General features: G+C 41.7%; 1 protein-coding gene across 7 annotated transcripts in view; it reads left to right on the top strand.

Annotated features, from left to right (window-relative positions):
* LOC135550610 (connector enhancer of kinase suppressor of ras 2-like) overlaps positions 1-24101 on the top strand; it is a 68179-nt gene that overhangs the window by 39238 nt on the left and 4840 nt on the right. For 2 of the 7 annotated variants that reach the window (XM_064981585.1, XM_064981586.1), the window contains exons 9-20: positions 1142-1288; positions 9397-9530; positions 10145-10383; positions 10929-11018; positions 12167-12342; positions 12488-12536; positions 12666-12844; positions 13025-13098; positions 20489-20560; positions 20766-20833; positions 22012-22115; positions 23339-23846. In XM_064981585.1, the coding sequence (XP_064837657.1) occupies positions 1142-1288; positions 9397-9530; positions 10145-10383; positions 10929-11018; positions 12167-12342; positions 12488-12536; positions 12666-12844; positions 13025-13098; positions 20489-20560; positions 20766-20833; positions 22012-22115; positions 23339-23846 (1840 nt within the window). The remainder of the gene's footprint in view (positions 1-1141; positions 1289-9396; positions 9531-10144; positions 10384-10928; positions 11019-12166; positions 12343-12487; positions 12537-12665; positions 12845-13024; positions 13099-20488; positions 20561-20765; positions 20834-22011; positions 22116-23338; positions 23847-24101) is intronic. The other 5 variants (XM_064981587.1, XM_064981588.1, XM_064981590.1 and 2 more) reach the window with 3 other exon arrangements.

Consider the following 24101-nt stretch of genomic DNA (forward strand, 5'->3'; position numbering starts at 1 on the left):
TAGGCTGTTTGAAGTGTTCATTTGACTGCATAAAAAGAAAAGTCCAGTCAATATAGAATTTCATCAGAAAAACAATAGTCCAAACCTCATGTCTCTACTATATATGGTTCAAACGTTACAGACAATTTACTCTGAAAATTTAGCATGTTTAGAGTGAATGGAATGTCATCACAGTATGATAAAAAAGCGGTCAGTGCTCAATAGAATTCTGTGGCGCTGCTCCATGGCAGAACGGCGCTAACTTCGAAACTCAACTGACACGCTATCTAGTGACTGCAGGTTCATGAGTGAAAACATGGGCTTTTTCTAAATGAAATCTGATGAATACAATACTTAAAATGAGATTAAATATATATTTATTTACAAAGCTAAGAGATTGAATTTCAATATCCACCCTTTGCGAAAGGCAATCTGTTCCAGTTTTCGCAATGTATTTCTGAGTCTTTCCCTTTAAATCGGCATAGAAACGGCCCCTCTCAACGTAGAGTGATCATCATTTTAGGCAATGAAAGCCAAGGATCTGGAGGTGAAAATGATATCAAGTTGATTTTGATTGGTTCAACCATTTGGAAACACATCCAAATGGTACCACCACACAATGCCTAATATGGAAGAGATTCAACCAAGAGTTGCACAGTCTAAACTAGCAATGGTCACAGCAAATTAACATTCTTATTTCATCAACACTGTCAAACACAAGTATATTAAGGTTATAATATTGTAAAGTACAATCTAATGATTCATTCTATGTCATTGATAATGACATAGGGCAAAGAAAACTACATTTTGACATTGATTTTGTAACATCCTACAGAAAACATTTATAACATGCCAACCTTCTCTGGCTGAGAGCGAGCTCTGGTGAAGGTCATGAATTTCTAATATATTTTTTATATTATCTCCCTTGTCCATCCCCATTTATCTTACGTTTACATACTGTTATAGGACTACCCTATGATTACTACTATGTTCGTGCGAAATGTTGCCCTATGTGCTTTTCATTGTATTTGTGTGTGTGTATGTGTGTGTGTGTGTGTGTGTGTGTGTGTGTGTGTGTGTGTGTGTGTGTGTGTGTGTGTGTGTGTGTGTGTGTGTGTGTGTGTGTGTGTGTGTGTGTGTGTATGTTGGCTTGTGGCGCTAGGTGGGCTGGCAGTTGAAGAACTTGGTGAATTCTTTGCGTGGGGACCCCGGGGGTGTTATGCTGACTCTGAAGAAGCGACCACAGAGCACGCTGACATCCACCCCAGCACTGCTGAAGAACATGAGATGGAAACCCTTAGCCCTGCAAGTATGACAACACATTCACTTTCAACCTCCACACAACTGATGAATGGGTGTGAAATCACAAACTATTCCCTTAATAGTGGTTCTTTATTATTATTATTATTATTTTTAAAATTAGATCAGCTTTAGTATTGCAGATAGATTGTGGCTTCTATCAATGTCTGCATAATTTCCAATCATTTCCAATTTCCCATATATTTTCCCCCTCATCAATCTACACACAATACCCCATAATGATCAAAAACTGTTCTTTAGAAATGTTTGCAAAAAAAATATATTGTAAAAAAATAATTAAATAATACATTTGCATAAGCATTCAGACCCTTTACTCAGTATTTTGTTGAAACACCTATGGCAGCGTTTACAGCCTGGAGTCTTCTTGGGTATGACGCTACAAGCTTGGCACATCTGTATTTGGGGAGTTTCTCCCATTCTTCTCTACAGATCCTCTCAAGCTCTGTTAGGTTTTATGCAGAGCGTCACTGCACAGCTATTTTCAGGTCTCTCCAGAGATGTTCGATCGGATTCAAGTCCGTGCTCTGGCTGGGCCACTCAAGGACATTCAGAGACTTGTCCGGAAGCTACTCCTGCGTTGTGTTGGCTGTGTTCTTTGGGTCGTTGTCCCGTTGGAAGGTGACCCTCACCCCAGTCTGAGGTCCTGAGTGCTCTGGAGCAGGTTTTCATCAAAGATCTCTCTGTACTTTGCTCCTTTCATCTATCCCTTGATCCTGACTAGTCCCTGCTGCTGAAAAACATCCCCCCCCCCAGAATGATGCTGCCACCACCATGCTTCACCGTAGGGATGGTGGTAAGTTTCCTCCAGACGTGACACTTGGTATTCAGGCCAAAGAGTTCAATCTTGTTTTCATCAGACCAGAGAATCATGTTTCTCATAGTCTGAGAGTACTTTAGGTGCCTTTTGGCAAACTCCAAGCGGGCTGTCATGTGCCTTTTACTGAAGAGTGGCTTCCGTCTGGCCACTCTACCATAGAGGCCTGATTGGTGGAGTGCTGCAGAGATGGTTGTCCTTCTGGAAGGTTCTCCCATCTCCACAGATGAACTCTGTTGCTCTGTCAGAGTGACCATTGGGTTCTTGGTCACCTCTCTGACCAAGGCCCATCTCCCCCGATTGCTCAGTTTGGCTGGGCGGCCAGCTTTTGGAAGAGTCTTAGTGGTTTCAAACTTCTTCCATTTAAGAATGACGGAGGCCACTCTGTTCTTGGGGACCTTCAATGCTGCATACATGTTTTGGTACCCTTCCCCAGATCTGTGCCTCGACACAATCCTGTCTTAGAGCTCTACGGACAATTTCCTCCGACCTAATGGCTTGGTTTTTTCTCTGACATGCACTGTCAGCTGTGGACCTTATATAGACAGGTGTGTGCCTTTCCAAATTATGTCCAATCAATTGAATTTACCACAGGTGGATTCCAATCAAGTTGTTCAATTTTGAATCTTATAGCAGAGGGTCTAAATACTCAATTAAATAAGGTATTTCTGTTTTTTAAAATATTTAATACATTTTCAAACATTTCTAAAAACCTGTCTTGACTTTGTCATTATGTGTGTAGATTGATATATATATATATATATATATATGTATATATATATATATATATATATATACAGTGCCTTGGGAAAGTATTCGGCCCCCTTGAACTTTGCGACCTTTTGCCGCATTTCAGGCTTCAAACATAATAATATAAAACTGTATTTGTTTGTGAAGAATCAACAACAAGTGGCACACAATCATGAAGTGGAACGAATGAATGATCCAATGTTGACCTAAATGACTAATGATGATAAATACAATTCACCTGTGTGTAATCAAGTCTCCGTATAAATGCACCTGCACTGTGATAGTCTCAGAGGTCCGTTAAAAGCGCAGAGAGCATCATGAAGAACAAGAAACACACCAGGCAGGTCCGAGATACTGTTGTGAAGAAGTTTAAAGCCGGATTTGGATACAAAAAGATTTCCCAAGCTTTAAACATCCCAAGGAGCACTGTGCAAGCGATAATATTGAAATGGAAGGAGTATCAGACCACTGCAAATCTACCAAGACCTGGCCGTCCCTCTTTCAGCTCTTACAAGGAGAAGACTGATCAGAGATGCAGCCAAGAGGCCCATGATCACTCTGGATGAACTGCAGAGATCTACAGCTGAGGTGGGAGACTCTGTCCATAGGACAACAATCAATCGTATATTGCACAAATCTGGCCTTTATAGAAGAGTGGCAAGAAGAAAGCCATTTCTTAAAGATATCCATAAAAAGTGTCATTTAAAGTTTGCCACAAGCCACCTGGGAGACACACCAAACATGTGGAAGAAGGTGCTCTGGTCAGATGAAACCAAAATTGAACTTTTTGGCAACAATGCAAAACGTTATGTTTGGCGTAAAAGCAACACAGCTCATCACCCTGAACACACCATCCCCACTGTCAAACATGGTGGTGGCAGCATCATGGTTTGGGCCTGCTTTTCTTCAGCAGGGATAGGGAAGATGGTTAAAATTGATGGGAAGATGGATGGAGCCAAATACAGGACCATTCTGGAAGAAAACCTGATGGAGTCTGCAAAAGACCTGAGACTGGGACGGAGATTTGTCTTCCAACAAGACAATGATCCAAAACATAAAGCAAAATCTACAATGGAATGGTTCAAAAATAAACATATCCAGGTGTTAGAATGGCCAAGTCAAAGTCCAGACCTGAATCCAATCGAGAATCTGTGGAAAGAACTGAAAACTGCTGTTCACAAATGCTCTCCATCCAACCTCACTGAGCTCAAGCTGTTTTGCAAGGAGGAATGGGAAAAAAATTCAGTCTCTCGATGTGCAAAACTGATAGAGACATACCCCAAGCGACTTACAGCTGTAATCACAGCAAAAGGTGGCGCTACAAAGTATTAACTTCAGGGGGCTGAATAATTTTGCACGCCCAATTTTTCAGTTTTTCATTTGTTAAAAAGTTTGAAATATCCAATAAATGTCGTTCCACTTCATGATTGTGTCCCACTTGTTGTTGATTCTTCACAGAAAAATACAGTTTTCTATCTTTATGTTTGAAGCCTGAAATGTGGCAAAAGGTCGCAAAGTTCAAGGGGGCCGAATACTTTCGCAAGGCACTGTATATATACATATATACATATATATATATTTAATCCATTCTAGATTAAGGCAGTGACGTAACAACATTTTGAAAAAGTCAAAGGGTCTGAATACTTTCCGAATGCACTGTATATAACATACCATTGGTTTCAAGAATTTTGAATAATCATTTAAATAAAAAAAAACTCTTATGTTTTAAATCTGTGTATCAGTGCCATGGAATGGCCAACTATTTTTGAATCTGTATAGCACAGCTGTAAATGTAAATGTTTTGATTCTTATACTATTTTATTCATCACAATTCTCTTTAACAAATTTTGGTTTTTAATGCAGGGCTGACAGACAAGTTCCTTACTTTCTCCCCCTTCATCTTGCCTCTTTCATTTTTGCGGTAATGCTGCAATTAGTTGGTTGAAATTTTGGATAGAGCAGACATTTACATATATTTTTGTTAGCTGCATGTGTGACATAACTCGAATAGTGCTATTTATTATATGATTTACAAAGATTGTACCGTTTAAAAAAAAATCCTCCAAAAATAATGCTTTTTTTTATCAATTAGTGTATTTGAGTTTAACCAAAATATTTGTTGTAATATTTGTTCTGTCTTTTCTGGTGGATTAAACTGAAATTGCAACCAACTTTCTTTGGTTTGTTTTAAAAATAGCGATATTTAGGAGATTATTTTGTTTTCAAATAATGTGAAAGTTAGAGGTTGTAATCTGAATAAAGGGGAAAAGGCCATTCTTGAACACGGGGTGAGCCATTTTTACTAATCTGCTAGTGAACCAGTTTGGATATAAGTATAGCTTTTGCATGACTGAAGCCTTTAGTGAGAGGTCTAATGCTTTAATATTTAATCATTTCTGCCCTCCGAATTCAGATTAATTATATAAATTGGCCCATTTAATTTTGTCTGGCTTGCCGTTCCAAATAAAATTGAATATTTTTTGCTCATATAATTGAAAAACAAGTCGTTAGGTGTAGGCAGGGCCATAAGCAAATAGGGTAACTGGGATATGACTCAGGGTGATTTTTCTACAAATAGACAGATATTTTCCTTTCCACGGTAGCAAGATCTTATTTATTTTTGCTAAATTTCTATTAAAATGTATTGTAGTGGGAACATTTCTTTCTTTCGGGATATGAATACAGAGTATATCCACCTTCCCGTCAGACCATTTTATTGGTAAACGACACGGTAATGTAAAAGTTTCATTTTGTTTTTAGATCATATATGTAATATAGGACACTTTATCAAAAGCCTTTTCAAAGTCAGCTATGAATACCAGGCCTGGTTTCCCAGACTTGGCATAGTGTTCTATTGTTTCCAGTATTTACAGTGCATTCGGAAAGTATTCAGAACCCTTCCCCTTTTCCACATTTTGATACGTTACAGCCTTATTCTAAAATGGATTACAGTAAATTGTAGTCACATCAAGCTTCACACAATACCCCATAATGACAAATGTATAAAAATAATTTTAAAAGGAAATACCTTACTTACATAAGTATTCAGACCCTCTGCATCCAGTTTCCATTGATCATCGTTGAGATGTTTCTAAAACTTGTCTGGAGTCCACATGTGTTAAATTAAATGACTTTGACATGATTTGGAAAGGCACACTCCTGTCTATGTGAGGTCCCCCAGTTGACAGTGCATGTCAAAGCAAAAAGCAAGCCATGAGGTCGAAGGAATTTTCCGTAGAGCTCCGAGACAGGATTGTGTCGAGGCACAGATCTGGGGATGGGTACCAAAACATTTATGCAGCATTGATGGTCCCCAAGAACACAGTGGCCTCGATCATTCTTACATGGAAGAAGCACTGTATACTCTCTCTAATGTATTGTTTATGTTAAAGAAAACTGGATTAATAGGATTAATAATATCTGACAGTACCTTTTTAATTCTATGCGCTATGCATTTTGCTAGAATTTTTGTATCACAACACTGAAGTGTAAGGGACCTCCAATTTGTTAAATGGACTGGATCTTTATATTTACCACTTGGGTCCTCTTTCAGTAATAGTGAAATCAGACCTTATTGTTGAGTATCTGATAATCTACCATTTTTATAGGAGTGGTTAAAAGTGGCTAATAACGGTCCTCCGAGTACAACCAAAAAGGTTTGATATACTACCTCAACTGGTATGTCATCCAGCCCTTTCCTAGACTCAAAGGCTTTAATTGCATCAAGAAGGTCCTCCTTTTTAGTGGTTACTTTATAGTAAATATTGAGTAGGGTGGCATTTCACTTGTGCTGAGATGGGAGGAGTGGCGATATTTGAGGTGTGTAAATATTTAAGGCAATTACAACAATGTTGACTGCTAACACTCTGAACATATTGAGCAAACACTGGATGTTTTTTTTACTCTTGTTATACTCGTTACTGTAGCTTATGCTATTTAATAAACCGTAGTTGGTATCATTCCACAGTGGACTAGGACGAGAATGTTCCGTGCCCCCAGCAACTCAAAGACCAACAATGACCTACACAACTTGAGACAACCGCATGCGGTTGGGGATGGGTTAGGGATGCCACAGGGTTAAATTCTCGGGCCGACTCTTTTCTATGTATATATCAATGATGTCGCTCTTGCTCCTGGTGATTCTCTTATCCACCTCTACGCAGACGACACCATTCTGTATACCTCTGGCCCTTCTTTGGACACTGTGTTAACAAACTTCCAGACGAGCTTCAATGCCATACAGCACTCCTTCCATGGCCTCCAACTGCTCTTAAATGCAAGTAAAACTAAATGCATGCTCTTCAACCGATTGCTGCCCGCACCCACCCGCCCATCTAGCATCACTACTCTGGACAGTTCTGACTTAGAGAATGTGGACAACTACAAATACCTAGGTGTCTGGTTAGACTGTAAACTCTCCTTCCAGACTCACATTAAGCATCTCCAATCCAAACTTAAATCAAGAATCGGCTTCCTATTTCGCAACAAAGCCTCCTTCACTTATGCTGCTAAACATACCCCCTGACTATCCTACCGATCCTTGACTTCGGCGATGTCATTTACAAAATAGCCTCCAACACTCTACTCATCAAATTGCATGTTGTCTATCACAGTGCCATCCGTTTTGTCACCAAAGCCCCATATACTACCCACCACTGTGACCTGTATGCTCTCGTTGGCTGGCCCTTGCTTCTTTTTTTGTCGCCAAACCCAATGGCTTCAGGTCATCTATAAGTCTTTGCTAGGTAAAGCCCCGCCTTATCTCAGTTCACTGGTCACCATAGCAACACCCACCCGTAGCACGCGCTCCAGCAGGTATATTTCACTGGTCACTCCCAAAGCCAACTCCTTCTATAGCCGCCTTTCCTTCCAGCAAAAATAGAAAAAATCACTGAAGCTGGAGACTTATATCTCCCTCAATAACTTTAAGCATCACATGTCAGAGCACTTTACCGATCATTGCACCTGTACATAGCTCACCCAACTACCTCATCCCCATATTGTTATTTATATTTTTGCTCCTTTGCACCCCAGTATCTCTACTTGCATATCATCTTCTGCACATCTATCACTCCAGTGTTAATTGCTAAATTGTAATTATTTCGCCACTATGGCCTATTTATTGCCTTACCTCCCTAATCTTACTACATTTGCACACACTATATATAGATTTTTCTGTTGTGTTATTGACTGTATGTTTGTTTATCCCATGTTTAACTCTGTGTTGTTTGTGACACACTGCTTTGCTTTATCTTGGCCAGGTCACAGTTGTAAATGAGAACTTGTTAAATAAAGGTGAAATAAAAAATAAATAAAAAATAAAAATGATTAAGCCATGGAACACATTGTTTGACCAGTGAGTGGCCAAGTTCTCGTCACACCTACAAATGGTTTATTAATCTAAACCTAGCCCTTTCACATCCCCGCCAGCCTATGAGCTCATAATTCCTGCTGTGAAAATAACTAAAGTATTTCTGACACACCGAGGACCTATAGCGCTACCACCAGTGATAAGATTTACCATTGCGTTAGGTTTGTTAAAATAGAGCCCTGTGTGTTAGTGAGAGGTGATTTATGTACTGTATACCACTATCTTTTCAGTGGGTTAATGACTGAGAGGGTATGTGAACTTCTGTATGTGCACAGTATGTGCCTGATTGTGCATGGTGAGGATGGAAGCAGGAGAGTACATTCCATGTTTGTGGGTCTCGTTAAAGCAGTGACTTTTTGTGAATGTGTCTGTCTCTGTGTGTCTGTCTGTCATATTTTACCCCAAACAATTATTTCATATCGGTGTTGTATCTGAACTAGTGCGTGGAGGGAAGCGTATGTGTGGAGATGAGACGGGCATATGTGACTCTATCCCTGTCCCCCTCTGAGTCCCACGCTGGGCTAAGTGCTGTTTCCCTCCCTCCCCCTGTGGGCCTGACCAACTGGAGCGCGTCAGAGCTCTGCCGCCTCCTAATCCCCTCTCATCTCCTCCCCCTTCGCCTTTACCTCTTTTCTGCCTCCTCTCTTCTCCTCTCTGTACCCTCCTCCTCCTCATTTCATCATACATCCAGATTCAGTTATTGATTTATGCTTTATAATTCATCAAATGCAAAGGATCAAATCAATTTTCCCTTCCCTAACCCTGCCTCTAGCCATTCTCCAATCGAGAAACAAGACTAGCATTTCCTATATATTGAAGCTTTAAAGGTTTGATTGATCGTAATTTATTAGGAAACGACACATCACAGTAGTATGTCAGAAAACTCACCCTCTCTCCCCCGCTGCAGGTAGCCTGGTGGGTAGGAGTGTTGGGTCAGTAATCGAAAGGTTATCGAATCGCAGAGCCGACAATGTAAAAATCTGTCATTCTGCCCCTGAGCAAGGCAGTTAACCCACTGTTCCCCAGGCGCCGAAGATGTGGATTTCGATTAAGGCATCCCTCCGCACCTCTCTGATTTAGAGGGGTTGGGTTACATAAGGAATACACATTTCAGTTGAATGCATTCAGTTGTGCAACTGATTAGGTTTCTCTCTCCTCACAGCCCATCATCCCTCAGAGCCCCAGCAGCAGTGTGGCCACACCCACCAGTACCCTGAGCACCCCTTCCAGAAGGGACAGCTGTGCCCTGCAGGATCTTTTCATCCCCCCGCCCCCCGAGGAACCATACACCCCCAGGTACACACACAGCTGCCTCACTTTGACATACTGTATGCCTTACTTTAGGGATTACACAGTGTAGTCACTGTTTATACTGTATGTTTTACCAGAGGGATTACACAGTGTAGTCACTGTTTATACTGTAAGTTTTACCAGAGGGATTAAAGTGTAGTCACTGTTTATACTGTATGTTTTACCAGAGGGATTACACAGTGTAGTCACTGTTCATACTGTATGTCTTACCAGAGGGATAACACAGTGTAGTCACTGTTTATACTCTATGCTTTACCAGAGGGATTACACAGTGTAGTCACTGTTTATACTGTATGTTTTACCTGAGGGATTACACAGTGTAGTCACTGTTTATACTGTATGCTTTACCTGAGGGATTACACAGTGTAGTCACTGTTTATACTGTATGTTTTACCTGAGGGATTACACAGTGTAGTCACTGTATAATGTACTTTGATTATGTTTTATGTTATTATCCGCAGTGAAAAAGTGTAGTGGTTTACCTGTGTAATTACTTCACTCTGTGAATTTAGTCAGTTTATTCCCTTTTGTGGGGGGATTTATGTGCCTTGTAGTATATGACTTTGTTGAAGTTTACCAATGCAGTCGATGCTCCATAGGCGAACAGACTCTCTCCATGATCTGTGCTGCAGAGACGACAAGGGAAATCTATCAGGTGACGACGACCTCCAAACTGACATCCCGGTGGCCAAGGGCTCTGAGTCCCCCAACTCCTTCCTGGACCAGGAGTGTCGCCGACGTTTCCCTCTGGTGGAGGAGGATGCTGTTCTGTACTGCTACGAATACGACCAGAACCACGGGCCTCCACCTGTCCGCAGGGACTGCACCCCCACTTATGGTATGACCCAGTCCAAACCGCATATTTGTATGAGGGATGTCAGTCCCCCATATACTGTATGATATGACCCAGTCCAAGCCTGTTTGTTTGTATGTGGGATGTCTGTCCCCCACATATGTTACGACCCAGTCCAAGGCTGTGTGTTTGTATGAGAGATGCAGGTGGTGCACTTCCTATAGATTTTATCACTCTTCTGTTGCTGTGAAAATTTTCCTGCAAACGTGTAGTGTATTTCTGTTTTAAAAATGCTTCTAAAGTTTGTAATCTTCACTTTGAACATTTCAGATTTGATTTGCCCAAACAAATTTTTTTATCAACACCTACAAAAATGCTCATTAATTGTAATACACATAATAATTCACATTTCCTGTTGCTGCAGGATTATTTTCCTGTTGTAGCAAAATGAATGATCCTACATCTGTATACAATGCCTGCTGTGTTTGTGATGTTTGTGTCACTGTCTTGTTAATATAGGCTGTTTGTAGCTCTTAGATTTTCCTGGGTAGGTCTGTAATGTTGTGTGTTATCTGTGCTGCGTGCTCCAGGCAGGCTTAGGCCCATCTCCATGCCAGTGGAATATAACTGGGTGGGAGACTATGAAGACCCGGCCAAGCTGAAGAGAGAGAGCAGGAGAGGTGAGTGGGAGGCCAGGATGGAGAGAAAGGGAGAGATAAAAAGAGAGGGGAGACAGAAAGAGAGAGCTATAGCAGCAGAGGTGAGTGGGTGGATATCTCTCATAATTGGGTTTTCTGCCTCCCCATCTCAGATGTCTTAGCCAAGGGACTAGGAAGCTGAGCAGCCAGGCAGGGCTCAGTGCATAATAGATATGATGCTGAATTAGCTATCCTCCTCTCTATCTGTCCCTCTTTTCCGGTCTCTTCTTTCTGTGTATCTTTGTTAGTCCCTCCTACTCTCTTTCTCTTTCAATTTCACCCATTTCTCTCAGTGACTCTCTGCCTCTCTCTCTCTCTCTTTGCTTTTGGGTCTTGAAGGTATGTTGTTGCCTTGGCAACTGTAACCAGGCTCTTCCCAAGATTTGCTTGGTTTGATTGGTTGCTGCCAGGCCTGGTGGCAACCAGAGTAGGAACAGAGCGAATGGCCTTGGTTCAGTCTGAGAGGCAGCCACTGTGATGTTGTGTTTTTATTCCCAATGGCAATTCAGTTTATTCCCCCTGGGCTTTTCAGCATCATTTAGGGTGCTATATTTATCCGTATATTTGGCAAGAGGCAGTATCTTGACGTATTGCCTAAAGGCAACATTTATTTCAATTTTTTGGGGAAGATGTCTTGCAAATATCAGAATAATGACAATCCTTTGGTAATGGCTCTGTTGGTTCAGTGCAATAATGGGGTTAGAGTGAAGCCTAGGCATTTGTCTGAATGACAAGACCGAATAAAGCCTCAGAGCCCTAAAGCCGAATGCCTGGACACACCACAGGATTACACAAAACATCAATTACACTCCCCAATGACATGGCTCCCAAAACTAGCCTATAAGAGTCAGATGGAGGATGTTCATCAGGGGTCTCGCTGTAGCCTCAAGGCCCTAATGACATGACTAAGTCCACAAGTCACACAACTGTCCCTTTTCATCCAAGCAATCATTACACAATCTCTAGAATTGGCTTTTGGCTGTTTTTTTGCTGTTTTTTAAAGTTTGTAGTAACAAAGTGACAGCACAATGAATATTCAGTAGGTAGAAATGATGTACACATAGTAGGCCGATATAATCAAATGGCGTTAGACAAAGTGATCTAATTGCTGGCCTCCCCTGCTCTGGTAGAGAACTCCCTGCTGTGCTATGTGAATCAGAGTGAGGACAAGGCCATGCCAGAGGAGTACCTGACAGGGCGCAGCAGGAAGAAGAGTGACAAGGGCAGCCCATCCCACTACGCCCTCCTCCCAGCCCTCCAGATGGAAGTCTCCACGTCTGGCTCTGACTCCGCCTCCCTCTACCATGTAAGTCCCATCGGTCCAAGGGCCCTGAGACAACACTGACGTGTTTTTTTGTTGTGATTATGATTAGATATATAGAGGTCTGAGCACAGTGGAGACAGATCAATGTGGTTTGATATCGCTCATTTTCCTGTGTGTTATTTTGTAGATGTTTGAACGATCCTCGCTGCGCTCAAGGTCTAGGAAGAAGAGTAAAGGTGAGTTATTCAAAACCTACAGTCCACAATGCATGTACAGTTTCAAATATACACTACATACATACATGTAATCTGATGCAGACCATCCAATACAGTTGTTTCATTGATACTCCTCTCTCCTTCCTACAGCTGGTGACTCTTTGTCCTCCATCAGTAAGAGGCGTATCTCATGTAAAGACCTGGGGCGGGGGGACTGTGAGGGCTGGCTGTGGAAAAAGAAGGATGCTAAAAGCTACTTCTCCCAGAAGTGGAAGAAATACTGGTTCATCCTGAAAGATACCTGCCTATACTGGTACATGAATGAGGAGGTGAGTGTGTGAGTGATACTGACAAACTTGCTAATTTGTTGTACTGTGACTCCCTCTCTGCATCCTCTCTTGATTATCTTGTGAAGATGTTAACCATCCCTCTATATTTTTTGTAACTCAGAAAAGTAATGTTTGTCAGACTCAGAACAGTGTATGATATTATGTTTTTTCCTCCCTCAGGATGAAAAGGCAGAGGGCTTTGTTAGTCTCCCAGAATTCAAGATGGATCGTGCATCTGAGTGCCGTAGGAAGTAGTGAGTACATGCATTTGTGTTTGTATACAATAAATTCATATGTGAGTCTTGTAGTCTGTTTGTCTGTGTGAACTTTGGCGTGTGTTTGTTTGAATGTATTGAGAATGTAGTGTGTGAGTCTTTAAATACAATATATGTTCAGTATATGCAACCTGTGTTTGTGCCCCAGAATACTTACAGTTAGTGCTGAGCGATTAACCGACATTTCATTTTTTGTTGTTATTTAACAACTAATTGACCGACGTCGGTTCAATTACTGGTATTCCATTTAGTTTGTTTTTTGTGAGCCCAGCGTGACGTTTCTCTAGAGAAATCTTTCAATACAGAAATCAAGTCAAGAACTATGTGGAACGCTGGGCTAAAGCGAGTTGTAGTTCGCAAATATTCAACCTAGTTTAGCTCAGAAACGTGGTAATTAACTATAATCCCATAATCCGTTGCGGCAGTTTTTCTTTTTTGGACAGAGATGGATCAGAGGGGAAGAGGCGAAGCGAGAGGTTTTACTCTCGCCAAAATCTGTCCAAAATAAACCCAATGCGTTTCTATGGGCTTATTTTGGATTTAAACATGTCGCCTGCCTTCTTGCCTTTGGGACAACGACTCCCATAGTTAGGACGGAGACAATAGCATCTCGCCATTATATACAGATCTCTGGATGGATAAACTTTTACGCAGGGGCGCAACTTTCACTGGGGACGGGGGACGGGTGGACGGGGGCATGTCCCTCCACATTCTGAAATTGCATTTTTGTTCCCCCCCTAGTTTTATATTTGGAATGTGATACAAAATGAAGCAACGGTGTGCTTTAGGATAGAGCCAGCGCAGGACACACTGGACCGTAGAGGTGCACCGGAGGAGCTTGCACAGAGCGCACCGGGATGTGGATGCGCACTGAAGGCATGGTGCGCAGAAGCGGATAGCACGGTGCTTGACCGGTCACTCACTCCCCACGGTAAGCACGAGGAGTTGGCTCAGGTCTGAATCCTGACTCTGCCAATCTCCCCGTGTGCCACCCCCCCAAAAAATATGTTTTGGGGCTGCCTCCTTCTTGCCTCGTTGTTCCAACTCCTCGTAATGCCTCCATTCCGCTTTTGCTGCTTCTATCTCCTCCTTCGGACGGCGATACTCCCCGGCCTGCGACCAGGGTCCTTTTCCGTCCAGGATCTCCTCCCATGTCCACTCTCCCTTTTTGACCACGCTGCTTGGTCCTTCTTTGGTGGGTAGTTCTGTCACGTCTGTCGTCGGAAGGAGTCCACCAAAGCGCAGCGTGAAAAAAAGTGTTCATGATGTCATTTATTATCAAAAAACACTCAAACAAAGAAACAAAACAAAAGCGAACAGTTCTGTCAGGTAACAGAGACTAAACAGAAAATAACTACCCACAAACAAAGGTGGGCAAAAGGCTGCCTAAGTATGATTCCCAATCAGAGACAATGATAGAACCACACTCTGCCAAAACAAAGAAATAGACAACATAGAATGCCCAACCCAAATCACACCCTTACCTAACCAAATAGAGAAATAAAACAGCTCTCTAAGGTCAGGGACAGTTGCTGAATGAGTGAGTGACGTGGAGGGCCGGTGGGGTGTGTGCGTGTGTGTGTTGACAGAGCATTACATTTATTGGCTGTGTTACGTGAGTGAGATGAGAGAGAGCAGCACACGTGCACATTGTGACAACTTTTCCCCAGTTGTAGGTAGGATATTTAGATCGTCAGTATGGAGACACCTATTTCTAACCCTTTTTTCCATAAAACATATTATTACACTATAACTAATGCACATCAAGAAATAATGGAGAAAAAGTACTGGAAAATGACTTTAGGCACACTAGAGAGCATTACATACATTCGCTAAGAGGTGGTTTAAACTGCATTCTAATGTTGACTGCTTAAATAAAACGGTATCAAGCGAAGTGCTTTATGCATGCTCAGTTCTTGGCTCTCAGGGGCTTCCCGAGTGGAGATTTGAAAGGCAAGTTATGGAACTCCCTCACATGGTTGTTTTTATGGAGAAAAGTCCTCAATGAAACTGACATTAGGCTAATGTGAAGAATTATACATTTGCCTATGTTGGCCATCAAGTAGCCTATTAATGTACTGTATATGCCATTGTAGGCTAACATTTAATAAAATAAACATGTTGAAATGATGATATCACTGGCGTTATTGCAAATCATCAATGTGTGTCACTTGTTTAGCCACCTGGAACTGGCAAATCAATTTAATAAATAGCCTATGACTTCAGTTTATTGTTGTTGTACACTTGTGTTATTATGAATGCATTAGATTGACGGTAGCAGTAGTCAAATTAGGCCAGGGGTGCACGTTTCCCCCACATTCTGAAATAGCATTTTTGTCCCCCCTGTTTTATAATTAGAATGTGATACAAAACTGGGCAACGGTGTGCTTTAGGACCATGCGGATGCCTCCGAACGGTCGGGTAGCCTGTTTGGAGTGTTTACCTGACTGGATAAAAAATTATATACAGTGCCTTGCGAAAGTATTCGGCACCCTTGAACTTTGCGACCTTTTGCCACATTTCAGGCTTCAAACATAAAGATATAAAACTGTATTTTTTTGTGAAGAATCAACAACAAGTGGGACACAATCATGAAGTGGAACGACATTTATTGGATATTTCAAACTTTTTTAACAAATCAAAAACTGAAAAATTGGGCGTGCAAAATTATTCAGCCCCCTTAAGTTAATACTTTGTAGCGCCACCTTTTGCTGCGATTACAGCTGTAAGTCGCTTGGGGTATGTCTCTATCAGTTTTGCACATCGAGAGACTGAATTTTTTTCCCATTCCTCCTTGCAAAACAGCTCGAGCTCAGTGAGGTTGGATGGAGAGCATTTGTGAACAGCAGTTTTCAGTTCTTTCCACAGATTCTCGATTGGATTCAGGTCTGGACTTTGACTTGGCCATTCTAACACCTGGATATGTTTATTTTTGAACCATTCCATTGTAGATATTGCTTTATGTTTTGGATCATTGTCTTGTTGGAAGACAAATCTCCGTCCCAGTCTCAGGTCTTTTGCAGACTCCATCAGGTTTTCTTCCAGAATGGTCCTGTATTTGGCTCCATCCATCTTCCCATCAATTTTAACCATCTTCTCTGTCCCTGCTGAAGAAAAGCAGGCCCAAACCATGATGCTGCCACCACCATGTTTGACAGTGGGTATGGTGTGTTCGGGGTGATGAGCTGTGTTGCTTTTATGCCAAACATAACGTTTTGCATTGTTGCCAAAAAGTTCAATTTTGGTTTCAACTGACCAGAGCACCTTCTTCCACATGTTTGGTGTGTCTCCCAGGTGGCTTGTGGCAAACTTTAAACAACACTTTTTATGGATATCTTTAAGAAATGGCTTTCTTCTTGACACTCTTCCATAAAGGCCAGATTTGTGCAATATACAACTGATTGTTGTGCTATGGACAGAGTCTCCCACCTCAGCTGTAGATGTCTGCAGTTCATCCAGAGTGATCATGGGCCTCTTGGCTGCATCTCTGATCAGTCTTCTCCTTGTATGATCTGAAAGTTTAGAGGGACGGCCAGGTCTTGGTAGATTTGCAGTGGTCTGATACTCCTTCCATTTCAATATTATCGCTTGCACAGTGCTCCTTGGGATGTTTAAAGCTTGGGAAATCTTTTTGTATCCAAATCCGGCTTTAAACTTCTTCACAACAGTATCTCGGACCTGCCTGGTGTGTTCCTTGTTCTTCATGATGCTCTCTGAGACTATCACAGTGCAGGTGCATTTATACGGAGACTTGATTACACACAGGTAGATTGTATTTATCATCATTAGTCATTTAGGTCAACATTGGATCATTCAGAGATCCTCACTGAACTTCTGGACAGAGTTTGCTGCACTGAAAGTAAAGGGGCTGAATCATTTTGCACGCCCAATTTTTCATTTTTTGATTTGTTAAAAAAGTTTGAAATATCCAATAAATGTCGTTCCACTTCATGATTGTGTCCCACTTGTTGTTGATTCTTCACAAAAAAATACAGTTTTATATCTTTATGTTTGAAGCCTGAAATGTGGCAAATGGTCGCAAAGTTCAAGGGGGCCGAATACCTTCGCAAGGCACTGTATATGATTATGCCCCCCTCACTTCTTAAACCACTAGAAGGATATCTTCAACCACCAACTTACCATCCTGAGACAAGGTCGAGTATAGCCCACAAAGATCTCCGCCACGGCACAACCCAAGAGAGTTGATCACGTCAGATCACGTCAGTGACTCAACCCACTCAAGTGATGCACCCCTCCTAGGGACGGAAATGGAAGAGAACCTGTAAGCTAGTGACTCAGCCCCTGTAATAGGGTTGGAGGCAGAGAATCCCAGTGGAGAGAGGGGAACCGGCCAGGCAGAGACAGCAAGGGCGGTTCATTGCTCCAGAGCCTTTCCCTTCACCTTCACACTCCTGGGCCAGAGTACACTCAATCATATGACCCACTGAAGAGATGGTCTTCAGTAAAGACTTAAAGGTTGAGACCGAGTCTGCTTCTCTCACATGGGTAGGCAGACCATTCCATAAAAAGGGAGCTCTATAGGAGAAAGCCCTGCCTCCAGCTGTTTGAAATGAGAAATTCTAGGGACAATTAGGAGGCCTGCGTCTTGTGACCGTCTTGTGACCGTAGCGTACGTGTAGGTATGTATGGCAGGACCAAATCGGAAAGATAGGTAGGAGCAAGCCCATGTAATGCTTTATAGGTTAGCAGTAAAACCTTGAAATCAGCCATTGCCTTAACAGGAAGCCAGTGTAGGGAGGCTAGCACTGGAGTAATATGAAGAGTGAGGAAGAAGAGTGATGAAGTACTGCATCAGATGACCTGGCCTCCACAATCATGCGACCTCAACCCAGTTGAGATAGTTTGGAATGAGTTGGACCTCAGGGTGAAGGAAAAGCACTCAACAAGTGCCCAGCATATGTGGGAACTCCTTCAAGACTGTTGGAAAAGCATTCCAGGTGAAGCTGGTTGAGAGCATGCCAAGAGTGTGCAAAGCTGTCTCCAAGGCAAAAAATATTTTGATTTGTTTAACACTTTGTTTTACTACATGATTTCATATGTGTTATTTCATGGTTTTGATGTCTTCACTATTATTCTACAATATATAAGATAGTAAATATAAAGAAAAACCTTTGAATGAGTAGGTGTGTCCAGACTTTTGACTGTTTCTGTACATATTCTCATGACTTGACTTTAATATTAATCTGAAGGCGGTTATTCATCAAATTAACTAATTATCTTTAATTGTTACCCAATTAAATGAATCATGTAACAATTAGCTGATTAGGATCTGGGGCAACACGAGAGTGCTCTTTAACTAGTTTTTATTTTTTTATTTAATCTTTATTTTCTTACCATCTCCCGAATTAAACTCTAAAAGATCTTTACCTATCACATCTATAAACAGTTAACTTATTAATCATAACCTCGTATCATATCATCATTCTGAACAGTCGTAACCTCATTGCATCTGCAAAAACCTGAGCCTTACTTATGATTCACTACAACACAAATGTATTTATTTATTAGCTACTTAAATAGGACACAGGATAAACATACACACTGCACCGGTTATTGACTGGAGACGTAATATGCTGAAAACCAGTCTCTAGCGGAATGACAACAACATTGTTAAAGCTTGTTAAAGAAGAGTGGGAGAGAGAGAGGGGCAGAGGTACTTAAAATTTGGTACATTCATAAACTATTCTTACCTATAGTAACCAAATACTTTGCACACGAACAGCCGCCCACTTTGAGCAAGAAATCATGAATGTATTTACGTGAAATCCCGGGGATCTCTCGGTAAACAGGGCAGCCTTGGAAAGGGCGTTGGTCCTTTTCGCTGCATGCTTGTAAGGCTCCTATTACCCGAAATGGTTCCAACAAGTCTTCTACTGTTGTCCTTCTTTGTAGTTGTCCGGTATCCGGTGACTTGTCGTGTAGTCCTGAACAGAACTACAGAGTTGACTTTCCTTCCATTCACTCTGGAAGAGGCTTCTTTGAAGATCGACTAGCCAGCCGTATCGATGGTTTGAGCAGAGTAACAGGATGATCCTACTTAAATTCGCTTTCAAAACTACTTTACTTAGAACAGCTAATCACCCGTACTAATGATTGTCTGGGAGGTGAGTTTATCGTCTCCACCTCCTGTTGAGTTTCAAAGTTCAAACCACTTTAAATGCGCAGCTGCAGCTTAATGTTTTTTTGGTCCAATGTGAGTTTTTTAAAACCCATCATTTATACCTTTTGCTGGAAAGGGGTGGTTCCGGCAGGCTAGCATGCTCCCTGACCTCACTCCAGGCCGGTGACTACTCACTGTGCAAAGTTCATGGAAAACAATTATCTCTGATAGCTTCTCAAATCACACCCCTCACAAGACTAAAACACTTTCATAATGTTTCATGTTACATGCACAACGCATAGTGTAGAAACTATAGTATGGAAACTAAAAGAATTTATATTTGAAAGAAACCCAAATGTTGCTTCTAATGTCATTACAAGATACAATGATATTCCTTCTTAATTGGCTCGATAACATTATGGAAAAAGGCTTTATTGTATATAGACAAATTAGGCTAGTTTGCAGGTCTTTTGGGTGGGTTTAGAGTGGTCATTGTGCTTAATTTATTGCTTGACCTGGCAACCCTGGGTTAGATAAACACAGACCACATGAGAGAGGAATGTTCACAACACAACGACGAGATGGACAGAGACAGTTCGTGAAAGTATATCTTATCTACGTTGAAGAACTAGTAAAATGATTTTGTCAGACAGTTCTGCAGCATAGGCTACTTCGGCTGGCTAGCTAAATAGGATAACTAAAGACAGTACAGTATGGGGAGCACACAGATAAAGTTAGGTTTGGCTGCTAGTGCCTGAGAAGAGATGAGATGACTTGAAGAAATTAAAAATAATAAAGTCATCAAATAAAACAAAGTAATACACATAACTGAAATATTTTATTATTTCATAGTAATTTCCTGTTTTTCTATTGATTTTATTTATTTTACCTTTATTTAACTAGGCAAGTCAGTTAATTAAGAACAAATTCTTATTTTCAATGACGGCCTAGGAACAGTGGGTTAACTGCCTGTTCAGGGGCAGAACGACAGATTTGTACCTTGTCAGCTCGGGGGTTTGAATGTCTGCCCAATGTAGACGTGACAGAGACACTATTTTTGGCTTTGGAATGTCCATTAAAAAGCTGTATTTCATAATGTATTAAAAAAATATCGAAACCAAAAAACGTGATTATTTTTGTTATAATCAAACCGAAACTAAACCTAACCGACCTCAAAAAGCACTAACCGCTCAGCACTTTTTACCGTATGGTATAATCTGTCCTTGACCGCATGTTTCTGTGTTCCAGTGCTTTCAAGGCCTGCCATCCAAAGATCAAGAGTTTCTACTTTGCAGCAGACAATGCAGATGACATGAACAGGTGAGAGTCACTGTCAGACATTATTACTGTAGCTAACACGGAGGGGGAGACAGGCAGAGACAAGGAGGTGAGAAAAACTGAACGGTTTTGACAAATAGGGCTAGGCAGATGACCAGGTGAGCTGATGTGAGATGCAAAAACAGCAGGAGATAACAGAATGGTGTGTGAGATTTGGAATGGGGTCATTAATGTTGTTCCCTCACAGGTGGCTGAGTCGTCTGACCATGGCAGTGGCAGGTTACTCGGAGCAGGAGAGGATCCGACAGGACCAGGGTGAGAATACGTCAATACACATTAACTTCTTATGACTGCCATCCTCTTAACGGGATTATTTTCATCAACAACCGCTGAATTGCATAGCGCCACATTCAAATAATATTACTAAAAATATTTATATTCATGAAATCACAAGTGTAATATAGCAAAACACAGCTTAGCCTTTTGTTAATTCACCTGTCATGTCAGATTTTGAAAATATGCTTTACAGCAAAAGCAATCCAAGCGTTTGTGTAAGTTTATCGATCGCTCGACAAAACATTATGCACACCTAGCATCAAGTAGCTTGGTCACGAAAATCAGAAAAGCAATCAAATTAATCGTTTACCTTTGATGACCTTCGGATGTTTTCACTCACAAGACTCTCAGTTACACAATAAATGTTCCTTTTGTTCCAGAAAGATTATTTTTATATGTTTGGCGCGTTATGTTCAGAAATCCACAGGAAAGAGCGGTCACGACAACGCAGACACATTTCAAATAGTATCCGTAATGTTCACAGAAACATGTCAAACGTTTTTTATAATCAAGCCTCGGGTTGTTTTTAAAATATATAATCGATAATATATCAACCGCAACTCTCTTTTTCAGTAGGAGAGGGAAAGGCAATGGCTACCCAAACTCTGTTGCACATTCAAAACGCTACTGGCACCCGGCCATACAATGACGCAATGTTATCTTGCTCATTTTTCAAAATAAAGCCTGAAACTATGTCTAAAGACTGTTGACACCTTGAGGAAGCAATAGGAAAAGGTATATGGTTTATATCCCTTTAAATGTAGCATAGGCAGGCTAAGGAACATGGAGTTTTCAAAATAGAAGCCACTTCCTGGTTTGATTTTCCTCAGGGTTTTGCCTGCAATATCAGTTCTGTTATACTCACAGACAATATTTTGACAGTTTTGGAAACTTTAGAGTGTTTTCTATCCAATACTAATAATAATATGCATATATTAGCAACTGAGACTGAGGAGCAGGCCGTTTAGTTTGGGCAACTTATTCATCCAAGCTACTCAATACTGCCCCCCAGCCATAAGAAGTTAATATAGTTGACAATAATAGAGGCTAAGAGCTGCTTCGTTTGCCCTAGGTCTACTTTAGAAAATCCCCCCACATTGTCTCTTTCTGATGGTGACATGTCCTCTTCCCTGCTTCATCCTTGTCATCATGACCAGACTACTGGAGTGAAAGTGACCATGAGGACATGGAGATGCCTTCAACCATGCCCAAACAGGACAGCCCTCCTCCTCCCTACGATACCTACCCCAGGCCCCCCTCGGTATGTCACTCTTTCTGTGAAAAGCTACTCTGTGCATAGTTTTAATCTGGACTCTTCCCTCTTTTCTAATCCTCCTATTATTTACATTATTGTTACAATGCCATTATATACCTCTCTAGCTGAGTCTCTTCCCTTTACAAAAAATATTCCTTGATTACAAATCACGTCATAAAGGAAAACGTCCCTAGCAGATATGACAGCTGGTTACACAAAAGAAAAGGGTCTGGGATTGAGTGAAAGAGCGGGAAGACTGAGGAACAAAGGGCGAAGCTGTGCTATTGTAAATACAGTATCTTATGCATTCTAAATTACTGCCCATTTGGAAAATGAAAATGCAATAAATATTTACTCTGAGCTGCGCTTCAGTAGGTTGGTGGTAGATGAAAGGCCGTGTTACCCAACCGAGTCCTTTGAAGAATGTCCCTGGTGGTAAATTGAATACATTGTAATAACATCATTGTGTGGTAGACGGGATACTCTGTCTGTTCTTTCCTAGCCCGTGTTTGCAGCTGCTGTTGCTAACTCAACGGCTTGGAGGTATCATTTCTGTAAATAATAACAGTTCAAAGTTCATACCATTCGCAACCAAAGCTCACGCTGAGGTTTGCTTAGTTCTGTAGTTGACATGTTAGTCCTTTTAATGCAGAGGCTGCAGACCTCACGTACTTGGAACAGGAGGTTACATTTTCGTCAAGGCTTTATATAGTGGAGCGAGAAGGGTGTGTTTGAAAGGTTTTATAACCCATGTCTCTTCACAGGGGCGGGCCACTAATTGAGTAGAGCCCTAACCTTATGAAAACCCAAATCTCTCATTTGGAAGCTAAAATTACATTTAATCTTTTCAGCAATAATTTTATATTCAAACATTTAAATTGAACAACAATTCCATGTGAATCCGATAACTGATGTGTAGACTTTCCACTGTAGAGTTTATGTCATCCTATCATCGATGAGAATGTCTCATATGACAACCGAACTGACATCATATTCATTAAGTACCACCACATAAATTCAATTGGTCGGATTACCAGAATATAGTTAATTTCCTTCTGATGTTCCCAGAATCTCTATGTTAATTAACCAAGGGGTTTTCAAATGTCACATCAGTAGGGTAGAGAGAGGGAAAAGGGGGGAAGAGGTATTTATGACTCATAAACCTACCCCCAGGTCAACGTCATGACACAATGCTATGCCATGACACCTCTCTGTCTGGTTATCTGTAGGTGTCCCAGATGAGTCCATACCTGGAGCCCAAACACGGCCGCCTTTCCTCCTCTGAGACCTTCCAGTCACGCTCTTCTCATGAGGAGTTCCACCCCGAGCCACAGGAGGGCAGCAGCAGCGGAGGCGGCATCTCGCCTGGCCAGAAGTCCTCCAGCCAACGGCGTTCGTGGCAGGACCTGATTGAGACGCCCTTGGGCAGCACAGGGCTCCACTACCTGCAGACACTGCCCCTGCCCCTGGAGGAGGCCCTGCTATGTTCCCCTGGAGGAGGAGGTCTGTCTGTGGAGTACCGCCGCCAGTCAACCCTCCCTGCCCAGCGCAGCCTGCTGCAGGAGCACTATGGCCCACTGCCCCTGCAACTCAGCCCCAGTGTCCCTGTAGAGGCTGTGGGGAAACAACGTAGCTTCACCCTGCCCCGAGACAGTGGGCTCCATGCCATTCTCTCAGCATCGGCCAGCGCCTCTGACCACAGGGACCACCACCACTACCAGCTGGCCAGAGACACAGGTGAGACATTACTAAGGCATGACTGAGACACAGGACAAAGACGTGACAGCCATGACACCATGAGATAGAGAGACATGGCATCATGAGACAGAGAAGAAAGAGATGTGACAACGACCTTAACCTCTCTCTCCCTGTTACATTCTAGGATAACTTGATGTGTAAAAATAGTTTTATATACTTACATGAAAATTAGTACTTATAGGGTTATAACCTGGTATCCAATGGTGAATGATGTTGCTAATTATAGGCATTGTT

Source organism: Oncorhynchus masou, chromosome 12, assembly GCF_036934945.1.
Source record: "Oncorhynchus masou masou isolate Uvic2021 chromosome 12, UVic_Omas_1.1, whole genome shotgun sequence".
Lineage (NCBI taxonomy): Eukaryota > Metazoa > Chordata > Actinopteri > Salmoniformes > Salmonidae > Oncorhynchus > Oncorhynchus masou.